At 40.4% G+C, this 27489-nt stretch overlaps 1 protein-coding gene across 3 annotated transcripts in view; it reads left to right on the forward strand.

The window, feature by feature from the left end:
* Nucleotides 1-27489, forward strand: part of PRKAR1B (protein kinase cAMP-dependent type I regulatory subunit beta) — a 104032-nt gene that overhangs the window by 48095 nt on the left and 28448 nt on the right. For all 3 annotated transcript variants that reach the window (XM_064461681.1, XM_064461683.1, XM_064461684.1), the window contains exons 5-7: nt 11922-11983; nt 12738-12784; nt 22523-22681. In XM_064461681.1, coding sequence (XP_064317751.1) covers nt 11922-11983; nt 12738-12784; nt 22523-22681 — 268 coding nt within the window. The remainder of the gene's footprint in view (nt 1-11921; nt 11984-12737; nt 12785-22522; nt 22682-27489) is intronic.

A 27489-nucleotide genomic window follows, 5' to 3' on the forward strand; every position in this document is an offset into this window, starting at 1 on the left:
GACTGAAGAGCAGCTTACTGTTGTCAACGTTTGATTCATAGAGTTGTGTAAATGGGCAAAAAATTCCTTTCTGTCATGCCAGAGGCCAAATTAAACAGAAATCTGTGAACCGGGAGGGTTATTTAGTAGGGAGGAAGCAACATGAGTCGTGTTATGATGTACTCCTGCAAGTTTTTTTGCAATTTGTTTCGGGACTGAGTTTGTCCTGGTTTATTTAATGCCACAAAATACAAGTCCTCCTGCTGAGAAATTGCTTAAAAATTATACCAGCACGAAGGCAAACACAGAGCGAGCAGAGTCAAGCAAAAGGTGTTTGAAGGTTTGGACTAAGAGTGACCATAAATGTCTGCGTTAATACTGATCCACCAGCCTGCCCGACGAATTCTTCATGTTCCCTTTCAACCAGGCATTTAAAAAATGCACGGCAGATATGCAGGAAGGCATATACAACACTGCTTTTTCCCCTCTCCCATCCCAGCAATGCTAATGAAAGCCCAACATAGCTGAGATTTGCAGATTTACTGTCACCGCAGAAAGATAAAAGTAGACCCGTGCACATTAAATTGCAGAATTTAACGTTGGGCACTCTTCACTTCTTAAATGTTTGCAGCAAAATGCAGGAGAAAGAGATTAGTGCCATGTTTGCTAGGCAGGTTTTATAAAACACAGCAAACTGCTAGGGAATTCGTGCTGTGAAGTTCGAAGTAGCAGGTGTTGCTGCCAGTAATACTGCTGGGTGTCTTCAAGATGTCTTTGATGTACATTTTAGTGGTTAGTGAAGATTCAGAAAGAAAATTACTAAGAAAGATGGAACAAAGTAATGTAACTGCGTTTGAATTAATTTATATAGGTATGAAGAAAGCGTGCACTTAGGTTTGTGCATCTACATTTTTAAACAGCTCTTCACGCTTAAAAAGCTCCCTGTCCTTCAGACCCCTGCAAATACAGATCACTTAAGAAAAAAAGCGTGTATCAGCTGATCTGAACGTTCTCTGTTTTCTCCTTTGAATTAGTGGAGCTGTAAAAAAATGAAGCTGCTTAATTGTGATAGTTCACTAAAAAGCTCCTACAAAAGAAGTATTTATTGTCTAGGGAAATTTTATCTCTAGTTCATTTTATTGTAAAAGATTCTATCTCAGAAATGCTGTGAATCAGAGATGAAGGGGAGTAATGATAAACTTAGGGAAAACATAAGGAAAATGTGTGGGTGTATGAGTTTGCACATGTCTGTACGCTATAATAGATATGCAAATAGAAAAGCAAGTGCTTGTGGACATGTGGTTTTGTGTCAGCTATGAATTTTATTCATCAGCTATTTAATACTAGATTTACACACTTTTAAAAAATAATTCTGACTCATTCTAGGGAACCTTTATCAGCTATTTTATAATGATTTCATTTACTGATCCAATTATAAACTAAATTGAATCCTATCCACTAACACAGGTTAAAATGTTTTTATTATACACAGCTGTTTGATATCTCCAGGTGTGGGAGCACACAACAAGGATAGAAATTAATTAAGCAAGATGTGGGAGATGCTTGCAGCTGTATGTTATGTGCTTGTCAGCCAGAGGAGACGCATGTCAAACACTGCTTGATTAGTTGCAGCATGCGTTCCTCTGACTCGCAGCAGGCACGCCGCTGAGAGACTTGGGAACTACAACTCTGCAGAGCCTTGGCTTCAGTCTCTAATCACTTCCGAGCCTTTCCAGAGGCACTACGTATGGATACACATATGACCAGAATTACCCTAGGAGTTTCCTGGTGCACAAACCCGTTTTATATGAACATGACAAAAACCACCTCTAACTGTATTTATATTGAACATCTTGTCATTCTTTAGCATCGTGTCATTCTTTAGCATTAGCATTCTTGCGGTATCCTGATTTTTGTGTTAATGGCAAGGGCCACCAGGCACGGAAGGGAAAAGGTTTTAACCTAATACCTGATAATTCTTATCTATTTTTGTGCTGATAGAGTTGCCAGGCACAGGTGCTGTCATGTGGCACTCAAGCCTTTCTTCTAGGTGCAGAAGCTGTAGTCATAAAAATAGTGCGTAGGAACAGTAAGTATATGATTTGAAGGAACAACCATAATTATGAAATACAATTTAATTTTCCCATATTTATAGAAAACTGTTAAAGTGATTCTTGCACAGAGTGAAAAAAAAAGTAAAATAAAGTAATGAAAATAGATTAATACTGTGTTCACGTCCAAGTTCCACAATCACAGCAGTTTGTAAACACGTTCTGAATAGGAAAATTGGGTGAATTATAGAATAAAACTTTCTCTGTCAACAGTTTGGTAATCACTGGGATGCAAGAAAAAATATATATATAATTTCATTTTCATGAAAGAATGTTCTCCATCTCAATGTCAAAGGCAAAACAAAAAATCCTATTACTGTTATGGGGGAGGTATTTCTCTACAGTAAGGTAATGTACACAGTATGGTTTTGTTCATATTTACTTACAGACACGTGAAATAGAATTTATCGTAGTTTATTATTTAATATAATGTCCTATATGCCTATATAGGGATATCCCTAGGGATATGTCCCGTCCCTGTGTTGAGGGACATCTCCTCCATCATCTACTCCAAGAGATCGCATAATAGTACATTTATAACTGCAAACCTCTGGGAGCATTTCAAATCTCAGCATACAGTATTATATTTTTCAAAGAACTTCAGCTGTCGTAACCATGAAATTGGGACACAGTGGGTAGTGATCTGTGTCAGTGCCGTTGACCAAGGGCTTCTTTAGCTGTAGTACCTGATTACTAAAGTAAGGATGAGGAGTAGTGTACAGTGACTCTCTCGCTTCATTGGGATAGTCCAGAAGAGGGAGCTTGAATTTAAAGAGTGAAGAGATTTAAAAGTACCAGAAGGAGTAAATTGTTCAAATATGGGAACTTTGTTATGGTCACCCTTTATCACCAGTGGAATTTGCTTCATATTAATAACAACTGAGAGTTGTTTTGGGGATAGTTTTTCTTGTGGTGTTGTGTTTCTGTCCCACCAGAGCAATTTTCTTTAAGCTATTAAGTTAAAATACTTATTTTTTCAGCATGGTATCCACCATTGCTTTTCCAGAATGTTTGAGAAAATGACAAGTAATTAATTGTGTGGAAAATGTAAATCACATATAATCATCTGTTACTTAAAGGGCCATCCTTCTCTCTAGGCAGCTCAAATACGCCAACCTCATTTTGATGATGCCAGGGATGAATTTGGCCCACTTTGTGTGAAGTACATGGTTTGTCACTGTGCTAAGTATTTCCCTGGGTCACGTATACAATGCCAAAGGATACAAGTAATGCCTTTGACTTCATTACAATGCCCTTCTATGCTTCTAATAATAATGTATTTGGAGCTTTCTCAAAGTAAAAGCTTCAGTAGAGTATGCTTGCAGCAATGCTGTATACTTACAGTATATAACCTCCATAAATGTCTCTATCTTTGCATTGGCTAAGGAGAGAGTTCCTAGTCACTTTCCTGTACCTACTAAAACAAAAAGCAGCTTGTGCAGCCCAGTATGTGTGTTTCTCTTTATGTGTGTATATATATTTGTAGGTTGTAACCAAGTAGGAAGTGTATTTTATTGACCCAGGTTTCTCTGGGGTTTTTGTTGCTTGTTTGTCTTTCTTTTGGTGTTTAAATTTTTTCCCCATCTTGAATTTTAGTTCCCAGATAAAAATTTTGAGAATTCTCACACACAGAAAACAAGCAAACAAGTATTATTAAGTTCAACTGAAATATAATTTTCAACAATGTCTTATTTTGATTTTAACCTTTGACTAAGAAACTTAATTTTGAAGTAATTTCATAGTGAAAAGTAGATCCTCTAAAGATATCACAGTAGGACATTTAGATGGTTTCGAAACTCTTATAACATTTTAAATGGGAAATGACATCAGCCGTTTTCCACAGGAATATTCAGTTTCAGCAAACTGTTTTTTTCCCCCAAAAAACATGTTACCTAATTTCTAATGAATTTCTAATGAAGGTCTCCTGATATGCACAGACTTTGTTGATGAGCAGGGTTGTTAGTGATGTGAAGTTGGGATACAGCCTCGTTGCAATTATTCATGCAAAGTGCGCAGATATTCCTACATCAGTACACAGAGAGCATATTTTCCATGCATTATGCATGGGATTTCCTCCAGCTGGCCTCCTGACTCACGCTCCCCCGCCTCCCTGGTGTCTGCGGCTGAGCGCAGGACCACCTCATCTCTCCCACTGGGAGAAGCTCGGTGCCAAACCCTGGGCTCCTGGAGGGTGGAAGGGGCTTCCAGACATCCCTACTCCAACCTCCTTCTCAAAGCAGGTCCGGTCAGAGTTAGCTGCTCTAACCAAAAGCCTTGCCCAGTTGTATTTTGAAACAGCCCCCTTTCCCTGGGCCCCCCTTCCAGTGTTTGACCACCCTCATAGGGAAGTTTTTTTCTTTATATCAGGTGGGAATTTATGCCTGTGGCCTTAATGTCCTTCTGGTGTGCAGCTCTAAGAAGAATCTGGCTCTGCCTTCTCTACACCCTACCATTGAGCACTTGTAGACAGCAATAAGATCTCCCAGGTCTTCTTTTCATAAAAGAATAAATGCAGTTCACCAACCCTCTCTCCACCTGCTGTATGCTCCAGGCCTTGGACCATTTTGGTAGCCGCTGGGTTCTGGCTCTGGTTTGTCAATGCCTTTCTTGTATGGGGGAGCCCAAAACTGGACATGGTACTCCAGGCTGTCTTACAAGGGCTGAGCAGAGGGAAATAATCAATTCCTTCAACCTGCTGGCTACACTTTTCTTGGTACAGCCCAGTCTGCAGTTGTCTTGAACTATGAACTATGAAAATCTATCAAACTGGTCTGCAGTGACAGACTCTGGAGAGCTGCCCTGTGTTCAGCTGGGTCTGCTAGAAGGGGTGCCGTGCAGCTGCAGTTCGGTGTTAGACATAGCATGACATGTGGCTTAGCATGAACATTGTGTAATGTCCTTCTCTACCTCCCAGCATCCATCACGTGCCTTGCCACAGGGCTTCTTATGCAAACAGGCTGATGGCTCTGGAACCAGGGCTAGTTGAAGGGAGCATGGGTCTTCCCTCAACTTTGTGAAAGGTTAGCTAGAGACAATAGTAAGAGATGGACCTGAGTTACATTTCTACCAAGCCCTGCCTCTTGGACAGGCATGGTACAACTAAGGCCTTGGCAGCAGGACTTCAATGAAATTATGCTTCTGAGGGGTGGATGGGAGGAAAAGAGGCCAAGGTGAAAGCAGTGGGGTGGGGTGTGGGATTGGACCTGTCACTCTTGAGCCATGCGGCTTTGCCCCCTTTCAGAGGGTCACCTTCTTGTTGCCGTTGGCCATGGCAGATGGTTTTCCAGGTGAAGGTATCTGCACACACTCTTTCTCTTTGAAGCCATTGTTAACATGCTGAAGATGATGTGAACCATTGCCACATAGATGTATAGAGCCTGTAAAATGAATTGATGCTCTGCTCATAAAGTTTCATTCAGTTCATTCAGTGTCATAAGTCATGAACCTATAAAAGGACTTCATGAAACAGTAAAAATGGAAATACTTCACAGAAATAGAAGACGACAGTTTTTTATTTCTTTCTGTTTCACATGTCCGTTAGTTATGTGGACTTGTGACTTAACAAATGTTACGGAATTAGGCATGGACTTTAATTTTAACCTGCCATTCAGACTGTCTTCTCATGTCCGATTTAAAAGGCTTATATGGTCACTACAGTAAAATTAGTGTATGTCTTAATTGCAATAATAACTAAACATTGGCTGTTATACTGAAGTAATTAAATATTCTCAATTGTTAATAGCTTTGTATGCTGCTGTAATTAATTTGTTGCTGTCCTAACAGGAAAAAAAATAACAGAAGTAGATGGGTAATGTTTTCTTTAGGGCTTCAGTACTGACTCTCCCTCTTAGGTACATGCCTGTGGCAGCACGTGCTTGATTATAGCAATTGTAAGCTCTGGGCTGTTAGTTTTAAATACTTCTAAAAAGGAATCTTTTATTTTACCTGTGTGCATTGCTTTTATTCTCAATAGTCAGTAAATAATAGTAATTGTTTCTCAGTGGTTTCAGTGTGGTACATCAGCAATGACATGCAGCATCCCTAGGAACAAACAGTGTGGATCGAAGCCTTATACTTATTTAGTGGTAAAGTACTGCATTTATTCCTTCACTACATAGATGCTAACTGAAGCCAGTCATCTGGTTTAAGTTCTGTTCTCTTCATCGTTACAGAGCAGGAGAAGCAGTTGTTAGAACAATTGCTAGAAAGTTGTTGTCTTCTCAGGAAGTGAATCATAAGAAAATATTAGACATACACAAGAAGAGACATCCCCTCTAAACTTTAGAAATCTTAAAATAGTACCCAGATGTAAGAGCTAAAGCTAAAGAAGGGCAGAGTAACTATCAACTGTGTCTACTAAACTGTAAAGGTACGTAAGTAGGAACGGTTTAAAACACTGGAATCCTCCTGCTAGGGCAGCCTCAGTCTGAGAAAACGTTGCATGCCAGTTGTTGAATTATGCCAGAGCAGCTACATGTCTTTTAAAGCTATCCTCCACAATATAGGTCTTGCTTTGTTTTTCTAGAGAGATAGCAAAAGAAAAAAAAACTCTGTATTGTGCACACAGTGAAGGCTTTCTGAGTGTGCCTGCACAATGAAATTGTTCTGCTTGAACTCTGACAAATTATAACCTGCAGGTATAACAAGGATTTTCCATTTTTGCCTAACACGTATACATTTTGTCTCTTCCATTTTCCCTTTCCTGCAATGCATTCAGCACAGCAAGGGCTGGAAAGAAATCTGATTGTGAAACTGATAAATTGTCTTACATAGTTTCCCTATTTTGGCCATTGCCATGGTCTGGTTCTGAAAGTGCTTGGAATCCTCCTTCTCTCGCTTTGTTTTAACAAGCTGCTTCTTGGTCGCTCATTGCAAGTGCTGTATTACCTACCATGCACGGTTTGCTGTTTTTTTTTTGTCTATCTGATATTCTATGTTGACTCTAAGCAGCCTTGGTGTAAAAGCAGATGAGATGATTTCTTTTTATCATTCACTACTTCTCATGAGAAAGAGAACCCCTTGGCCCTGCCCTCTCTACTGGCCTCCTCTTAGCACAACAACATCTTGGCAGATGGGGTTATAAAATGCTACTGAATTAAATCATATTTATTTTGCAGTCACTGTGGTAGACTCTTTGCTGGTCCAAATAGCTTCAGTCTCATTGATTCGAGTGGAGTTTTCCTTCTTTGCATGGAAGGGGAATTGGCTCAACCTGGACAGGCGGCCAGAAGTCAGTGCAGATGACAGACAGCAGAGGATCAGCCCCTGTGATTTCAGGTCTGATTAAAGTTGTTTGCAATTCGCCTGTACACTCATGGAAGACACTTTATGTGTTAAAACTTGCTGCAAGCCTTTGATATCTTTGACCTCTTTAAAAAAGTCTTTTAAATTTTTATGTTCCATAAGAAGACAGATGGTATTTTTTGATGGAATAGATAGAGATTTCATGTCTAAACGCATTTCTTGGTTTCACTTTGTTGGACTAGTTAACTGCTCTCTGTATGTTCTGTGATGCTCACAATCTTTTCTTGTAATTTGTTTTTGAGTGATACTATCGAAAAGTTACAAAGAATTAAACATCCAGAAATCCCCTGGCAAACATTAGTAATGTCCTGCTAGCGTCTCCCTTGGGATCCAAATGTGGATATTCACATACATACAGTCCCACCTGCAACTACACTTGAAAAGATTGCCCTTGATACCTTCTGATTGGAACAAATGTTTGACTCCGAGTGCCATGAGTAACCAGATACAGATCCTCTGGAAGCAGGTAGGGAACCTGTGAAAAATTGCAAAGCCTGCCGAAGGCGTAGGCTCTGGAGAGGGTGAGAAGGAGCCCTCCAAGTACTGATGCTGAACCCAGGATGCGCTGTGTGCAGTGCATCTCTTGTGGCTGCAGTCTCATGGAACAACAGCTGAAATAGCAGAACTGGTGCCCTATTTTCTTCTTCCATCACCTGAGTAAGTCATCTGGAAACAGGGCAAACGATACATTTTCAAGAGGATAAGGAAATCCCTCTGAGGAGTCCTCATTTACAGCACAATCAAAAAATCCTGGCAAAAAATCAAACCCTTTCCTTATCAATTCAGCGCACAGCATTGCTAGCATGGTCGGTGTCAACAGTTAAATAGCTGGTGCAAGGGCAGAAGACAGAGGCTGCTGTGTTCTTGGTGCTGCAGCTCAGACAGAAGATGAAATCATGGTAGTTCAGCATTGGGTGAAGACTTAACTACTGATTTTCTGGCTTTCTGTCTACACTGGAATAAAACTTGCTTGTGCTTGAACAAAATTGTGGTTGTTAGGAATCTGTATGTGTGTGTCTGGCCATAGTTATTTAACAGAACCTTCAAACCTGAGGAATGCAACTACCTACTTTTGCAGAGCCGTAGAAGAATCTGGCTAGAGCCTTTGCTTGATGGTGAGATGGTTGCAGCACTGTATTTGTAAGGGTTTTTTTACTGTAATAGTCAGAGGGTGATTTTGAATGACTTAGAAACAGGTGCACGGTACAGGAAGAAAACAACAGGCCGTATTTTTGGCCCTTGCCATATTATTTATGCCTTTAGACAGTGCCATAAATACATAATATACCAAATGAGTTCTTAACTCATTTGGTATTTAAAGATTTACTTGTTCTCTCTGAATAGTACAGACCCAGGACACATGGCTGAAACTGCGTGTGGAGCATAGGCCATTTACTGGGGAGGTGGAAGATATGTCTGCTTATTGTAGTTTCAGATTTTGGCTTAGGTCAGGAATAAATTTTTCAAATTTTCCAAGTATTTTGGCATGCTGATCCTTGGGACATTTTTGACAATAAGAAAATTTTCAAAACAGATTCTACACTTTGAATTAAATCAAAAGCCAGATTTCATACAGGAACCTTAAGCATTTGATACTTTTGGAGATGATAATTTCCAGAAGGGTGCTTTTCTTTGGTGGTTTTCTGAATGTCGCAGTTTTTCGCTGTCAGACTTGTAGGTTGAGAAACTTTGAGGCTGCCTGCTGATCCATATCAGCTGAGATCTGAGTCTATTTAATGAATCTCAAATTGAGCATCCAAAAGCACTCCAACTCATTAATGGCTGTGAGAGATCTTGGCCTAACCTTACCAATTAAGAACAATAGTTCCCTAGTAGAAAAGAAACATGACGATGTGTTTCCAGGGACAGTCATGTTATTGGTCACTTGCATTTATTTATCAAAGATATGCCCTTGTTTCACTTCAGAATGTAAATCAACATCACCATGACTTTGAGTACCTTGTGTGTCTGTGTGTTTGTATGTGTTTTAGGCTAATGTTTGGTGACATGTCCTTCAAAAGTCTCTTTAAAAAACCAAGTGTTGGTCTAATAAAGTGGACGCTTCGCTGAAACACATCATAAATGTGGTGCTAGAATATTTACATTAATATTCTAGGCAGCAGAATATCACTGTAAAACTGTGGTTGCTGCTAGTAGACTTTGGGTTCATTACACCATCAGCTGAAAGTTTGTGAGTTTTAAAGAGTTTTTTTGAGAAAACTGGAAGGTGTTGTAGAAATGAGATGCAGAACATTTTGGAATAGGGTGCAGTGCTATACATAATTTATTGGGCAGTCAGTTGTTAAGTTATAAATAAAATACAGCCTTACAACAAAGATGAAAGGCTGAAACTGTGGATAGTTATTTCCTCTGTATTTCTATTTAAAAAAAAAGTTTCCAAGTTTGTTCAGTCACATTTTGGTTTGGTTATTGATATTCAGAGTGTTGTGTCTGTTTTTGGATGTATTGCATTGAAGACTTCCATCTTTGCCACGCCAAGTGCCTTTTCCTCTGGTAAATCTTCCACAGGCTGCAGGACAGTTTCTAAAGCTCTGTGAGGTGCCCAGGCACAGCCAAGGGGAAACCACGGGGAGGCAAATGAGCCTCTGTTGTACCAACTTTCCAAGTCCCAGAACTACTGAAGAACAGTTAGACTTGCCTTATCGACATATGGCCCTCAGTCATTTCCCATTTTGATTAACTCTAGTTTGGGACCTACCATCACGCTACTTTCCCCCATCCCGTCGGAACCTCAGATCCCATTTCTTTTAGGCTGAGGGCACCAAGGGTTGGCACAGGGACCAGCTCCACAGCCGGCACCAGGCAGGTGCTTGTATTCTGCCAATGTAGAAGTCCCTCAAACTGGAGAAATGCTGAACCCATTTAAGGGCATTTAAAATTAGTTTAGTGGATTTAAGAATACAGTCTGTATACTTTTCAGAATAATTTATTATAGAACTTTGCATTGGTGCTCAAAATGAGGTGAGAAAGAGGTTTCTCCTAGAGCCTCTGAGCAGGCTTTTTACCAGTGCTGGAGTTATTTTCTGAATGTGAGTAGGAATAGCACAGAGTGGGCCTGATAAAACAAAAGGGGTAAAATATATCACTTTATTACAGGTCACCAGCAAAGCATCCCTTGCAGGTACTGCAGAGCAGCAGGAGGTGCCTGCTTTGAAATCTCACAGTTCTCCTGCAAGCGGTGCTGATGTAGAGCTGCGATACTGAGCAAAAACATGCTGGCTGCTGAAGAGGAAAGACATGACCAATTTGAACTTAGGAGTGAAACATTTCCTAAAACTGAGACTGAATAAATTCTGGAACAGTTGAACAGGAAATAAGCTAATAATGGGATTTTGCAATATGCATTTCCCATATAAGGCATTGAAATGTAGCATGGGTTTGTTTGCTGATCTTCTGGCTATTTTGATGAAAATTTAGGTTTCTTCACTATTAGCGCGCTGTTACAATTGTGAGGACCTTGTTCCATTCCAGGCTGAGTGTTTCATCTTGCTGCTGTCGTCAGTGGTCCTTGGATGGACCATTCCTAGATCAGACCAGGGAAGAGACTAGTTAACAATTCCTCCTTGCTGCCTTTTGTTTGTGTTGGGGAGCTATTTCCTTCAGCCCTTTAGGCTGATGCATAGGAAGGGGAAGAGAGGTGGGGAGTGCCCATTTCGGTGCGGTTCGTGCTTCTGAAAATAAATTCCCCAAAATCTGATGTGAGGAAAGGAAGCCCTGGCTCCAGGGAGCCTGCTGTCTCCCTCGGTAAACAAAGGACTGGATGTGGGCAAGTTGCCCAAAGTGTTGGTGCAGGGTGCGTTCCCGTCCTTACTGCTCTGCCTGGCCTTTTAAGGATATGTGACAGTATGCTGGAGACCACAGTAAGGTGTGTAATTCAGCGGTGATTAATGGCACAAGGCTCTTCTGCAGCTTTGGTGTTTCTGTAGCATTGGTCAAATTCCCTTCTCACGGGTAAATCACTAACAGTGTCAGAGTTTGGCCTCTTTTGCGCTGTGAGTGCAATCTCTTGCTGGCTCTTACACTGCATTAATTTAGAGCCACCTACCTTTCCAAATGTGCTCTGTATTGTGGAACAGGTTTTGCTTGTAAATGCGAGGCCAGATGTTCAGAAGAGAGCTCCTGTTTAGGCATCTAGCAATTACTGCTGTGACACATACCGATCGCAGCTGAAAATCTGAAATCTGTCTGCTTAGACGATAAAATACTCAAGCTGGCTAGTTTGTGCAGTGCTATAAGAAATAGCCTATATGCACATAATTCAGGAGTTCTTTCAAAATAGCATGCACTGAATCATGGTCTCACTTAGTTTTAAACCACAGCTTATGCCAAACTAGTTATTTTGATTTCTTGCCAAGCAGGGGCTCACTTTCCAGTTACAACTAACATTTTCCTTTTCTTTTTCTGCAAAATCTATTAATGAAAGCTAAATGAAACAATGAAGGCAGGCCTACTGGCTAGATAAGAAATAGGTCTGATTCATTAATAAATGTTTCTTTCCTTTTCCAGTGACATATTCGATGCCATGTTCCCTGTCACACACATCGCAGGAGAAACAGTCATACAACAGGGTAATTCTTCCCCTAGTTTTTTCCCTTGTATGTTTGCTAAGGTTGTACAGTTCATATCTCTCTGTCTGAGATTTCACCTTCTCTGCTTAATGCAAAGAATAGCCATATTCCGAAAGCTTCTAAATGTGCAGCTATATCATAAGTTCATGGATGCAGGTCTTTTGCTACATGTGCGGAGATCTACTGCGAAACCACACTGGTAGATCTACAGGGTTTCAAAGTGCTACAGTTAAATGTAGATAAATAGCAGTTTGAATTAAAATGTACATTCCTTACCTGAAGATAGTCAGGAAGTAAAGCCCAGCTCAGAATGCATAAGGGTGGCACAGGCTAGCTGAGAGTAATTAGAGATGGAAAATATTTTTATGGTTGTTGGGAATATTCAACACCTCATTGTGCTGTATCGTAGTTATCGCACTTGGCAACTTACCTGCGTGCCTGCAGCACGTTGTGGAGGACTTCATTACCCTCAGGCTATATTAAAGCCTCTTGTGTGTTTACACTGAATGAAGTGTTGGATCAATCCAAAGAGATAAATTAATGCAATTGAAAGATATTAATAGGAAGAAATCATAGCAATATTTTGATTTATGAAGGCAAATAGGCGAGGATGTTTCAGAAAATTAACCTCTCTTTAAGTAATCTGGTGTGCAAACCTGTGCAAATATGTACAAGGTTAAATATGAAAACAGGAAATCATTGAATAGTTTAGCAGACCTTCAGGAAACAATCACCTTTTGTACTTTGCTTCCAGGTGATGAAGGAGACAACTTCTATGTGATTGACCAGGGCGAGGTGGATGTAAGTACACTCATACTGTATTTTGAAGCTACATAATAGAATTGTATGCTCTGGCACACAGCTCTATCCAGCCATGTGCTGTGATTCTGTCTCCTTTCTTCTTGAAATGGATTTCACAGGATTGGTCTCATTACTTTGCTTTTGTTGTGTTAAGTCATTTGTGTGTAATTTATAATTGGCATGTTTTACATCCTAGCTTATTTGTCCATTCCGAGCAGGAAAATATGGTATCAAAACCAAGCAAATGACATTATCTTTAGAGCCCTAACCACACCTGGAGGTGTGCAGTCTTTGGCAGAGCAGGCCACCATGCTGGAATGCACCCGAGGGTTCAGATCAACCATAAGGAAAATATTTTCTTTAATCAGTTAGCTTAGCTCATGTGTTGTTTTTTTTTTTTCTCTCCCCTCAAATTGAGATACAGCCTGAGGCAGCGAGTTTCATCTTAGAAACCTTAATTTGCTTTTAAAATTAGGTCCAAATATATGAACAATGCAGCATATTAATAAAGCAAGGATTATTATAAGTGTAAAGTGATCTGTTAGACCACAAAATGTTTACAGGAGTATGCAGTGGTTTAATCAGCAAGTCTTTGAAAAGGAGCTTCTTTCTGGACCTGCCTTCCAAATCGTAATCTATTCACCTCTTATCATTTTTAACCTGTACGAAACTCACCCTCTTGCAGTTTTGCTACCAGTTCCTCATTTGACTGAATTTTCTATGCACACCTTACATATCCACAGTTGTTGGGTAGGACAGGCTTGCTCATTAGCAATGTTGCTCTTCAGATGCCCAGATGAGTTTTGTTTGGCATATTTAAAGAAGAAAGTAATTCATTTTAAATCCAGACAGGAGGCATACAGTTATTTTAGTGAAAGTTTTTTTTTTTTTAGCAGCCTGTTTGTGTCAGGAGACCATCTAATTGGTATTGTTGGGAACTGAGAAACCTCACATGCTGCCTCTGCCTCTGGAAGTTGCTCCTCAGGAAATCCGTCTGACTCACTGTTCCTATCAGGCATACCTCTCAATAGCAAACATTGCCACATCCACAGGCCCAGAAAATAAAAGAGCAATATTTATAGAACAGTGCTAAAAATTTTGTTTTAAAATAATTGGTTAGGGCCTGATACTGAGCTTAATGAGTTCACTGGCTTTGAATCAGACCCACAAACATACACAAATGCACATATTGAAGTTATATTTTAATCCTCTTTAAAAAGAATTTGTCCTCACTCAAAACCTTCAGGAAAGCTTTCTTTAGCGTTTAGCTCAGGGATAGTGGGGGACCAAATGACATCAGAAAACAGTCTGCAAAATCCTTGCAATCAATTGCAAAAAAGATTATCTTCCATATGCACACATTGCTCTTAAATAAACAGGGACAAAATGGGGAAAATAAATGTCCAGGGCCTAGCCAGCTTTGTGTCTGCTTGTGAAAAAAAAAAAGGTGTTTTGTGGATTTTCTGTCACTGGTGGTTGCCACTAATGGCCAAGGTGGCTGTGGCTCTGCAAACGATCAGAAGGACTTGTTCAGAGCACCAGTTGCTGTATTCTCTGTTGGGTAAGACGGCGTCTTAATTCTCTTCCCAGGTATATCCCAGCATCTACTCAGAAACACCTTTACTGCATCATGTTACTTGTATATCAGAGGTCATCCTCCTTTTATGGAAATTTGGAATTCTTTCATCTTGATCACAAACAGCCCAAGAAGAGACAAGTGCCCAGATCATTTTTCATTGATGGTTTCTTGAGTTCATTAAAGTCTTATGCAGAATAATCTTAAATTTCCCAGAACATTTCAAGGGCCTTTGAGGCTTCTGGAATGGGATTTGCGGTAAAATCTGAGAGACCGCCAGAGTGACTAAATGGCCTCGGTGCCACTGCAATACAATTAAATGTAGGCTCTTAAGCTGTGTAGGTGTTTTTGAAAATTTTACCCCAGACCCCTGATTTGACAAGCTACATAAGTGCCGGTAAGCCTTTAAACATGTGAGCAACGCCGTTGACTTCAGTGGAACTCACTGTTCTGCTAAACAAAGAGCATCATGCACAGCTTTGGTTTACACTGGTGAGAGTTGAAGGCAGAAGTTTTCTTTGTATTGTGAGTAGTTTGCAGTCCTCCAGTCAGTTATGTATGATATAGGATACACATTTTTCCTGCCTTGTCTTTGAGACTTGCAACAGCAGATTTTCTAAGGAATGAATGAAATACCTGGGTTTCTCTGAGTAGATTGCAACTTGGCTTTCACAAGAATTCTCAATCCCTACTCCCCTAATTGCCAAAATTTGCCTATAGCTGCTAGGACAGATCAAAATGGACAGATCCACAATAATGTCATCCTGACACTTCTCAGACACACATATGGACAGTTTTCTTATGTGACCTGTGGAACGAATACATCTTAACCAGACTTAACCGGAGATGTCATTTGGATTGAGCTTATTCCAGGGACAACCAAAGCTCCTAACCCTCCAAGTCTTGCAAAACACTTCAGTGACCAACTCTCATGCTGTTCCCCTTCAGCATCTCCCTTCCTTCTTCCTGCTGCACCTTACTGCTCCAGTCCCCATCTCCTCAGCTGGGTTCTCCCTCCTTCCTAAGCCTTTCCTGTATCTTCAGCCAAAACACGCACTGAATTCCTTTGCAAGATACTGTGGAAGGCAGAAGAAACGTTCGCTGATCCAGGAGCAAGTTGGAACTACACCCTGATAGCTGCAGAAGTTACCTATGGTGACTGTCTTTGCTGGGAAGCTGCAGGGAGCGAGCCCCTTTCCCCCCTTCCCAGAGTAAAGCCTGTACCAGGGCCGTTAGTGCAGGGTAACTTGCTTCTGTATAAGGCAGCAGCTCCCAGACCCCATGAATGTGCACTATCACACTGTATATAGTGCTCCCCAGAAAATAGTTCTTCCACTTTCTGGGCAGCAGTGCTAAAATCCTTATTGTCTGAAGAAAATCCAGACCGCTAGTAAGTGAGCTGCAGTTCATTTAAGCCTTGCCAGATAGTTTTTTGGCACGCTTCCACCCTTCTCCAAGAAAAAAAGCAACTTGGAGAGTAGACAGTTGACCCCGAGACTTAAAGCCTGAAACCATTTTCTGCCTAGTTCAGCTGCTGTGAGCGTACGCATGGAGGTTTTAACCCCTGGCCTGGCTATCTGCTTTCATCATTTCCCTGTTCTGCACAGGGGCGGCAGGTATACCAGGAATGTTGGATTCAAGGAGCAATTTACTCTGAGAGCATCATGACTGATAAGCACCCAGGTTTTCCATTCACATGCAAAGGTACGTGTAATGGAGGTCACAATTGCCATCATAAAATTGCCATGCCCTGTAAGAAAGTCAGGGTGAAATGAAAAAAATATATGGTCTATCAACCATGCAACCAAAACCAAACAGAACCAATGGACAAAGCCAAAATAGCAAAACCAGTGTGTGATGTTTTGAGTTTAAAAAACCCCCAACATTAAAAAGTAATTTACAGTTAGAGTTTTGGCATAGGCACCCCAAAGAGTAAGTAAAAGCATTCTAATATTTTCCCTTAGAAATAATCTGAGTCAAAATAGAAGTAAAATAAAACATTTTAACTGTAGTATAACTTTATCCTCAACTCTTACACTTTCTTAGGGTATAAACAAGCCCTATTAGCATATCCATAGAATAAAGTATCTGTACATTTCCTTCCTGGTATTACTATGGATCCCAAGGAAGATGCAATGCCCTTCAGTTGCCAGTCTCACTCAACATGGACTGGGGGCCAAGGCAGAAGGGCACAAATTTTCATATGTAAAAGAAAAGTTTTTAGAAATCAGAAAGAAGTAGGTCTTGGAGAACCTGTTTTTTTCCTGTCATACACTGGGTATTACAAACCAGGTATACTTTGAGTAAAGCAGGCATTGGATGGGAAAGGACATAGCGTTGTCAGTCACAGTCTTCCTCCTTAGCTGTTCAGAGTTGAGGAGCATTGTTAACTCATGACCCGGCCCTGCAGATGGATAAAGTTTACACTAGGTAGATGATGACACGAGGTTTGAAGTCGTAGAGGTCAGTTGTCTCCCGGAAGCTTTTCTGCTCAGACAAATGTGAATGTATGCCAAAAAGTATCTGGCAGAGCTTAAATTATAGTTTCCAGTAAAGATGTTGAAAGTACCTGCTAAAGTATGTGTCTTGCAAAAATCTCTAATCCATATTTCTAAATATAAAAATGACTTCCTGTTTATTATTTTAATCTTACAACCTCACATTTTTTACTTTAAAAAGCACCATTGACTACTCTTTTAAAGCAGATGTATTTTTTTTTAGACTCAACAATGTCCTCTTCAATTTAATGTCACAGCAACTTTATCTACAGCCATTCTCAGGTTTTCTTCTTGTAAAACAACAGCAGCCAAACTATAGTATGGTGAAAATCAAAATGAAAACTTTTCAGTGTTTTTTCTTCAATAGGTTGTGTATTTACTGTATAAATTTGTATGTGGAGCTATACATGAATATTGTGGACAATAGATAAGTATCTTTTGATTGTAGGTCAAATCTTCTGGAAGCCCTTATTTGTATATACAAACTGTCTAATTTGTGTGTATGAAGAAGAAAATTATGTGAGAATACTGTTACATTTTTAAACTAGTTATATTTTATCGTTAGATTCCATAGATTGCTTTTTGTTTGAATTCTTCCATCATTAATGTTCTTCCTAATTTCAGAAGGATACTTTTTGAAACAGAAAATTTTAGAGTTTTTCAGCTTGAATTTTTAAGGATTCTCAAGGCAGTCTCCAATTTTGTTTATTTTTTCAAGAGCACATTCATAATACAAATAAAGCACTGGCTTTTTTTGAGAAGGCTACCCACATATAAATACCCTTCATGTCTAAGACTTGCTTATTTTTCCAAGAATAAATAAGCCTCATCTTCATTTTCGGATAACAAATATTAAGGCTTGCTTGACGAGACACAAAGCTCAAATTATTACAAACAGATCCAAGGGAGGGGATTTAAGATCTAAAACTTGCAGTGCCTGGAATAAATTATATTGTCCACATAGATCACGAAGTGGCAGCAAAAACAATGCTAAAAGTTAACTTGAAATCAGCAATAGAAAACTGACGTAAAGATAAATTCACTCCAGTGAAGCTCAGAGGTGGAACTTCATATCCTGCCTTCAAAGTGAAATGTCTATATTACTGCTCATGGTAAGGTTACTTGCTGCTTCTCTAGACGATGTGAAGACGAACGAGGCCAAGATGCATTCCTATTGCATTGAGCATTGTGTGACTCACTGCATTTTCTCTCACAGTTAGCGTGTATGTATATCACAGCCTATGAAGAAAGGAACTGCTGATGTTCATGGGAGATTTTTCCCATTTGCCTCCTAAAAAAATAATTAAGTGAACCAAGTTGTGTGTTTTTCAAGCCCACAAAAATTGCAGTGCTCATACTATGCGATGGAAACCGATAAAAATCTAGAGTACTTTTTATCTGTGGAAAGTAGGTGGTCCTGATGGTCTGATTATATTTGGGCATCTGCAGTTCTACATTCCTCTTCAGCTGCATGAAAGAAGAAAGTTCCAGCTATTACGGAGCTGTGATCAGCAGGACAAGTAACAATTAGGAATGATTCACTTATGTAGTCGCCATTTTGGTGAGAGTTCACAAATGCCTAAAACCTCAGCCCAGCATTTTTTAGGATAAAGAAGGAGATCATCTGAGCTACTGCCATATAACATTGGCTTTCATAAGCTGTGCTGTGCCTAAAATAGCTTTACTTCCCACACCTTACAAACAGAACTACTTTCCTTTTTTTTTAAAACTGTTTTAAAGGGATTCATTGAGGAGCTGAGCTCTCTGTTAAAGGGCAGACTAGCTTAGTAACGTTCCATCACTGCACTTTAACTTCATTATGAAGGGAAAAGTTGATTATTGACTTAGGCCTTTGCAGGAAATGAAGTGCGATGGCTTTCCTCCTAGAAAACGACAGTTGTTATGAAGCTGTTTCCTCTTTTGGAGATTGATATTGGAAATGGCATTTTTATTGGGGGAGTGAATACTGGGCCCAAAGACTGTCAGATCAGTGATTTGGTTTCACCTCAGACTACTTTAAACCTGACACCCTTAGGGTGGAGGAATGGCCATTTGCATAAACTGTTTACCGGTAAGATGTCAAATACATTTTGGGGAGCCTTGTCAAGTAAGATGGCAAAATTAAAGAAATCTTAGAGCATTTTAGTAGTGGCCTCTCTTTACAACAACTATGCAACAGTAAGTGCCCATCCTTCACATGCTCTGTCTTGAGTTTTACCAGTGTAATTCCCGTCTCTGGGCTGCAGTCATATGATGCATACTGCTTTAACTAGAAATGTTACCATACTGCTTCAAATAATACATAGAATCATAGAATCTTTAAGGTTGGAAAAGACCCTTAAGATCATCGAGTCCAACCACTAACCTATCACTGCCAAGTCCACCACTAAACCATATCCTCAAGCACCACATCTACCCTTCTTTTAAATACCTCCAGGGATGGAGACTCCACCACCTCCTCGGGCAGCCTGTTCCAATGCCTGACAACCCTTTCAGTGAAGATGTTTTTCCTAATATCCAACCTAAACTTCCCCTGGTGCAGCTTGAGGACGTTTCCTCTCGTCCTATCACTTGTTACTAGGGAGAAGAGACCGATCCCCTCCTTGCTACAGCCTCCTTTCAGGTACTTGTAGAGAGCGATAAGGTCTCCCCTCAGCCTCCTCTTCTCTGGGCTAAACACCCCCAGCTCCCTCAGCTGCTCCTCATAAGACTTGTTCTCTAGACCCTTCCCCAGCTCCGTTGCCCTTCCCTGGACACGCTCCAGCACCTCAATGTCCTTCTTGTCCTGAGGGGCCCAAAACTGAACACAGTACTCGAGGTGCGGCCTCACCAGTGCCGAGCACAGGGGCACGATCCCTGCCCTGCTCCTGCTGGCCACACTATTGCTGACACAAGCCGGGATGCTGTTGGCCTTCTTGGCCACCTGGGCACACTCTGCTGGCTTATGCTCAGTCGGCTGCTGACCAGCACCCCCAGGGCCTTTTCCTCCAGGCAGCTCTCCAGCCACTCCAGCCAAGCCTGTAGCGTTGCATGGGGTTGTTGTGACTCAAGTGCAGGACCTGGCACTTGGCCTTCTTGAATCTCCTACCATTGGCTCCGGCCCAACGATCCAGCCTGTCCAGGTCCCTCTGTAGGGCCTTCCTGCCCTCCAGTAGATTGACACTTCCACCCAGCTTGGTGTCATCTGCAAACTTACTGAGGGTGCACTCAGTCCCCTCATCCAGATCACCAATGAAGATATTGAACAGGACTGACCCCAACACTGAGCCCCGGGGAACACCACTCGTGACCGGCCGCCAACTGGATTTGACTCCATCCACCACCATTCTCTGGGCTTGGCGAATGAGTTTATTTCCCAGTTATACCTCAGACCCTGCTTTATGTTCATTAATGAAATTGCCATTGAGTTAACAAATCATTGTACCACGCCACCTCTTCAGCAATAACAAAACCTGTGCTTTTCAACAAAAGACGTGTATTTTTGGTGTGCTAAAAAAAAGCCAAGGATGCAACGTCAGCTGATATTCTGGATGCAGTCCAAAACTAATTGAAATTATTAGATTTTCCCCATCATCCCAGAGACTTTACTGAGAACATGAATTACTTTAGCAAACCCTGGGTCCATCTGGTGAAATGGCTATATTCAAATACATATCTAGACAATATTGCAATGGATTAATTGAGTTTAAAAATTTCCATGAATTCTCATTATGTTACAAGCCTTTCAGAATCCTGATTTTATTCATCCATTTATCCTGCTTTTCTCACAAAAAAGAGCCAGGAGCCACAGTATTACCTGCTTGTTTCACCAGGAAAGTCCTTGGGTTTGCCTGGCTTTTCTTAAACTTTTTTGCTTTCATTTTTTTCATTATGAGGAGAATCAAAAGCAGATTTGATGTTCTGTGAGATTTTCTTTCTGCGGTGAGTTTAGAAGTCTGAAAGGAAACACTGTTGTTATTCTCTTGTGTGATATTCTCCTATGCGACATTCATTCTGTCGTGGTGAAGAAATTAAGCTACAAACAGCTTTTGTGGCGTGAGCTCTTTCTCAGCAGTCTGCTACCACCTGCCTGTTTGGGATTATTTTTACCCTTTATTTCAGTCTCTTGATCCTCAGATGCTCCAGGAACACCAAGAGCCCCAACATTGCCTGGAGTTCAGCAGTGATGCCAATGCTGCTCCTTTTCAGCTGATACCCGAGACGTCTCTTGATCAGCTGAACTGCTCTGTGGCCTCATCCATCTCCTACTGAACCAGCATTTCACTGACCTCAGTGGGAGCTGGATCGGATCTTAACTGAATATTGAGAAGATAAATTGGGATTGATTCCAGCTGTAGTTCGTAATATGCTTTTTCATTATAAAATGAAGATGGAAGTAAAATTACTACTGACAGTTTGTTGAATTTTGACCCCAGATCATTTATTTTGGTCACAGTCTTTTCTCATGCCCAGCTTGAACACAGCTCTAATTCATATATTTTTTAGAAACTGCTAGTCTGTTACTCACTAATTGGTAATAGGTTATGGTCTTTTCCTTTGCTATAGTTTCCTGCTTAGGATGAGAATACCTGCGTATTTTCTTCTTACTATTTTTCTTCACAGATCTTCCAAACAAATGAAATTAATTCTGGTTGATTTCTGCTGTTATTGGACTGTAACAGATTGGGATATATTCTGTGCTGGGTAAATGCACGCAGCCTTTCCTGCCCTCTAAACTCACAGACACATTAACAGAATGAAAAGGGTTTATTGTGCAGGTTTATAGCAGCGAGCCTACAAGCAAGCTACAGAATACGCAATCCATACCAGTCTTTGAATACACTATTATGTCTCATGAGCTGCATTGTCCATGAATAGTGAGGAAAATGCAGCCCAGTGGAAAGCACCTGCATGAGTCCCCCTTTCTCCAGTGAAGGTTTTACACAGCACTCAAGTGTAGGAATTCTCAGATTAGATGTCATCCAGGAAAAATACTGTGCTAGTGGTATTGATCCATACTGTGTTTCAAGAGGTTTTGTTACTTAAATACGATGTGGGTCAAATAATGCTTCTGTAGTCCTGATGTGAAACACGAAGGATAATTCTGCATATAGCTTCTCAAGTCCAAAGCACTTAGCAGTCTTCTCTGAGGGAGAAACAGATCTCAGTATTTATATTTAAATAGTTGTTGGAGGTACTAGGGTTAGGGAAGAAAAAAATGTTCCTTTTCAAAAGATGTTTCCCTGTTTTGACTGTTTTTCATTTCATGGCCATGGTGCTTTTCAGCAAACCCCATTACACATATCAACAAATCTCCGTCCTTTCAAGTTTGACAGTGTTAATAAAAAGCCGAAGTTGTGACAGTTCTACTTGTTGACTGTCTGAGCCTTGAACACAAGTGGGAAAACGCAATGCCAGTTAACCACAGGAGCTGAAAACTCAGAGAGTAAATAGAGTCATTGTACTGAGGCAAGATGACTTGAAATTCTGTCCACAGAGCGGGTTGTTGCCCTCTTTGGGGACCGACTGTGGAAACTGTTAGGCTCTTGTTTTCTTTCTGTGTCCCCAGCATTGATGATTAGAAAGGAAGTTGCTAATAGCTTTTTAGGTAACTGGCAGTAGGAGGAAAACTGCCACTAAGTCCCCAAACTGGTTTTGCTTCTCATTTGCCTTGTGCTGTGGTAGGTTTATGTCAATGGGGAATGGGTCACCAGCATCGGAGAAGGAGGCAGCTTTGGGGAACTGGCATTGATCTACGGAACACCCCGGGCCGCCACGGTCAAGGCCAAGACAGATCTCAAGCTCTGGGGCATCGACAGAGACAGCTACAGACGCATTTTAATGGTAAGTTTATGGAGATGGGCTTGCTAATGGAGTTGATAATTTTATCTTCTCTTATAGTACCAGCACTTCTATTCTGTGTTCAGAGTACATGGATGATAGAAGGCTGCACAGTCTGTTTCTTTATAAAAGAGAGAGGACATGATGATAACATTGAGTAACTAAATTAAATGAACTGAAGGAAAAGGGGACAAGATTCAGCAGAAAGATGCTGAGTCAGAAATGCAATTCAATAACATTATTCATAACTCTTATATATGAATGAAAACCTCAGGAGGCCTCTGTTACCCTCTGAAACTATGCAAATCCTCTCCTCACTGAGAACCTCAAAATGTCTTTCAGCACTACCCCTTGCCTCTGAGGCTTTTTCCTGAACTTGTACTATACTCTTCAAGGCAGGCAAAACAAGGCAAATCCAGCTCTGCAAAAAAAAAAAAGGCTCGGTTGGACTGTGCCCTCCACCTTCGTTAGCCAGCACACAGCCACACGTATCATAGAATGGTAGCTTGATTAGTAGATGGTGGTAGTAGATGATTCATTGCTCTGCTCCTTTCAAACTCCCTGATCTCTGCAGCAAAGCTCAACAGACCTTCTGGGCACCTGGGGTGTGTGCTAGCTTATGGATTTGCTGGTGTTCCTTGAGTGGTGAGTTTATAATGGAAACTTTGATGGATAATTAACCTCAGTAATGTCATAACTTTTTTTATGAGTTTGTTTCTGGTGTCCATGCACATATCTTTTCCGTCTCCATAAAATATGCCTTTCTTTTTTATAATTAACAGACAGATAACTCTATGTAAAGCTTCTTTCTCAATAACGCTTGTCTCTGAAAGCTGCATTGTTTCATTCTGATCTGAAGGGAATTAGATTACGCTGTCAGAATAATAAAGGAGTGTGCATTTGGAGATGATCTATATTTCCAGTGGATGTCATGGATAAGAGAAAAATTAGCAAAAGAATCGAGTAGATTTTGCACTTAAATGATTAGTTCTTAAGCAACAGAGTATAAGAGTGATCTGTATTTATACTGTGTGATGACTGTTGGATGTCTGTATGAAACGTTGCTGGTTTTACTCTGTATTTCATGGAATGAGTTCCGTATCGCATAAATGAACATCACACTGACATCTAGGAGAGTACGTCTGATGGAAATGTACTCTGTCCCAAAATGCCTGATGACTCCAAGACAAACTAGAGGAATAATGATAAGTGTACTGTCTCCTCTCTTGTGGATAAGCAGGTTGAATAGTTTTTGAATGCTTCCCAGTGCGGGGAAGCAGGCAGTAGTTACTGAGACATTTCTGCAGGGCACATCTAAACCATAGAGCAGGAGAATTTCCTAACAGATTTAAGAGACACACACAACTTCTTTGTCCGAAGTCCTACATGGATGCAATGGAGGGGTGTCTGGGATAACTGGTGCGATGAACCTGCGTGCTGCAAGGAAGAATCCAAGGTGTAAAAGGGAAGGAATATAGGAGGGACATAAATGTCAGGACATTCTGCATCTTCTTTGGCTTTTTAAGCACAGCTTTTTACAGCTGCCTGTAACCTTGCTACTAAACAATTGAAGGGACAGATCCAGAGGCCTCGTAGCCTAGAGGTAATTTCAGTTTTAGCGTTGATGAAAAAAAATAGTGGTACCCAACATAATCCAGTCCTGTGAGCAGCTCAGGTTTGGTCATGTGTTCATTACCATCTGATAACAGCCTTCAGAAGATGAATATTTGATGCCAAGACAGGATGTTACTAAAAGGATTCAAAGTCCCAAGTGGAAAAGGCTGTGTTTTTAATGCTAGCTTTAGCCATACATCCAACTTGAATATTAGGGGTATACATCTATTTGATTCTAGTGTAGTGCTAAGTGCTTTTCAAATTAATTTACATATTCTCAGAACTAGCAACCGCTGTACCTTACCTAACAAGCTCAGTTTCTGCAGTTGATGACACCTTTAACTTAACACAGGGTTTTTTTTCTCTCCCTCTCTTTCTTCTTTTGTTTTCTTACAGTTGGGGCCATTAAAAATTGGCAGTCTGTTGCATTAGATTAGATACCCAAACAGTGTCATCATAATATTCCCAATACTTAGATAGGAAATTTTTCAGGTAGCATGGTGAATTCGTTGCTGCAGGTATAGAAAATGTCCAATTTTAAGTGCTGCCCATGGTGAATGCAATTTGCCCATCCAGACTACAGGAATTCTGTCTTTTAATTTATTTGTAGGTGCAGCATGGATAATTTCTTTGCTGTAGGTGAAATGAGACACCTGTCTTTGTGCATTTGTGTGAGGGGGGGTTACAGTGGCTCTCTGCACATTTCCTCAAGCCCAAGAATTAATTACATCATGTTTCAGTGGCTGCATTTCATACTTTAAGCTAACTCCGCTGTTACACGACTGGTTTTGCTGCACGCAGTTTCGAGATGCAGTAGTAGCTGCCTTTCAAGCACCAGAAACATGGTTTCCTGGCATTTAGCCTTCAACCTTCTGATTTTAGAAAGCTGATGGATATTTTGGATGTAGAAATGCTTCTGCCTTTGAATAAGAGGTAGTAATATGTAGAACATCTTTTAAAATGTATCATTTAAGATGATTTTAAAACTGAGGGAGCATTTTTTTTATTTTTTATTTTCTCATTGCAAATACTTTTGTCCAAGGGATCAATGACCTTTTTGGGTTTTTTTTTCTCCCAAATATATGTTCTTTTTCTGTGGTCAGATAGAGCCCTTCCATAATCTGAGAGTTTTTTCTTTCATCTGCATTCCTTCCCAGCCATGACCAGCCTTGTGTTTTCTCAGTCTAATGTTGAAATTTTATTCAAGTTGTAAATATTTATTTGCAAATCATGCCTTCAGGTCTGTGCTTGCCAAAAAGATTTTATCCTGTCATGAGACACTTGACTCTCTACCTCATTTCTCCTTGCAGGCTGTGTTTTGGTTCTTTGCTTTGCATTTAGTAATTTCTAGTTTTTACTTCTGCTTAGTGCCATTTTCCCCACTTATGTGTCTCATTGGTCCTGACTGGTTTATGGTATGAGTAAAATGCATCTCAGGAGGCCTGGGAGTTTGGGTTTTCATTTTTTTGGATGGACAAAGCCTGATGCAAAAAGTTCCTGCTGGCTTTTAGTTACACTTGTCATCCATTTATTATTTAGCATGTCCCAAAAGAAGATTGTTGAAACAGATACATTTCTTTATATTTCATTCTCAGCTTAGGTATCCTGATGGCTTGAAGGTCACATTCAAGTTTGTTTTAGCAGCTGTGATGATTCTGAATGTTGGGATAGTTCTTTTTGTTAGGATTTGCAGTGAAATTGCTTGGCCTTCACTACAGTCCTTAACAAAGTATTGTGCCATGAAATTCATTGTACTAGATGAATTACAAAAAGCACTTCAACACGTTCCCCCCTCAGTATACTCACAAATTAACTGTCCATCTGTGTGTGCCATTTATTTCATACAATTATCTGTGCTGAATTTCATACTTTTCACTCTGTTGCAATTTTTTTAATGTATATGTTCTCTGTGTATGCACACACAAGCAGACACACACATATTTATGTATATATTCTATATTTATTTACTTACGTTCTTCTGGGAGAGATGGAAAGGATTTTTTTGCCGTGGGATTCTCACGTAATTCAGTTGCTGAAATATTCCTGCTCTCTTCTTTGCAGTTGGGATTCAATAGCATCATGGAGTGGGGAACATCCCAGGGTAGTACAATATTTGTATTCTAAATATAGCAAATGCCACAAATACCAGAGAAGCAAATGTCTGTATCCCAACATCAGATTGATCCCCCAGACAATTCAGTTCCCAGACTAAGGAAATTTGAAGTATTAATTTATTGTAATTTCTTCTTTAAGGTGGCTTGATTCAGGATTATTTAACTATCCCGTAGTCCCCATGGTCAAAGACACCTGGTTCTGAGAGCAGAGGTGCTTGGGGTACGATACTTTTTGCCTATTCAGCAAACTGTGCTCACAGAAAGTGAGTTGTAATATTGGGATATAAGTCACAAGAAATCAAGTTAGTCAGTTCCTAATGTTACGCCTCATTTTATTTATGCTATTTTAGCTTTGTTTTACCATCTTTTCATAGCTTTGAACCTGAGAACAAGTTCTTTAACAACTGCCTTTTTCCTCTCAGACAAAATAAGTCCGGACTTTGTGTTTCTGTAAAATGTAGCCTGCATGGTGGCCAAAACATAAAGCAAATCTGATGCCTGCAATCCGTCCAACATCTGTGCAGTGTAGCACCGGGATCTTGCAGGCTATTTTGTTTTCATGGCCGGTATGCACAGTGACTCTTTCTTTTATGCTTCTGTAAGAATGTACACCCAAAGCATCATTCAATATCAGGTTTACACAGGGATTAAATGGGGCTGAAGCAGTCCAGAAGGCCATTCCGGCACCTCCTGCAGCATAACTCTTTTATTTGAAACTTGAGCCATGCTTTGCCTTTCGGTAGCCATTTCTTTGGCTTCTTACTGAAAGTGGGAATTTCTAGGAAGGGCCTGATCAACTCCAGCCAGCCCATCTGTGCACCTGGAAAAATGGAGCAAGAAAGAAGACATGAAGAATGCTGGAGAGATAAAGCAGAGGTGAGCAGAGGGGAAGAAAGACAGAGACTGGACTGGAGGAGTGGGAAGAAAATGTGGAAGAGAACAGGGAAAGTGAAGAAAGGGCAGTTGGAAAAGAGATGCAACAGTCCTATTCAACAAGAGTTGTTATAATCTCTAGGACATTGGTTTTTCCTAGCCTGTGTATTGCTTAAGCTAAGCCTAGGGCTTGCTACATTTTTAGGTGTC

This window comes from Phalacrocorax carbo, chromosome 10 (assembly GCF_963921805.1).
Source record: "Phalacrocorax carbo chromosome 10, bPhaCar2.1, whole genome shotgun sequence".
Classification (NCBI taxonomy): domain Eukaryota; kingdom Metazoa; phylum Chordata; class Aves; order Suliformes; family Phalacrocoracidae; genus Phalacrocorax; species Phalacrocorax carbo.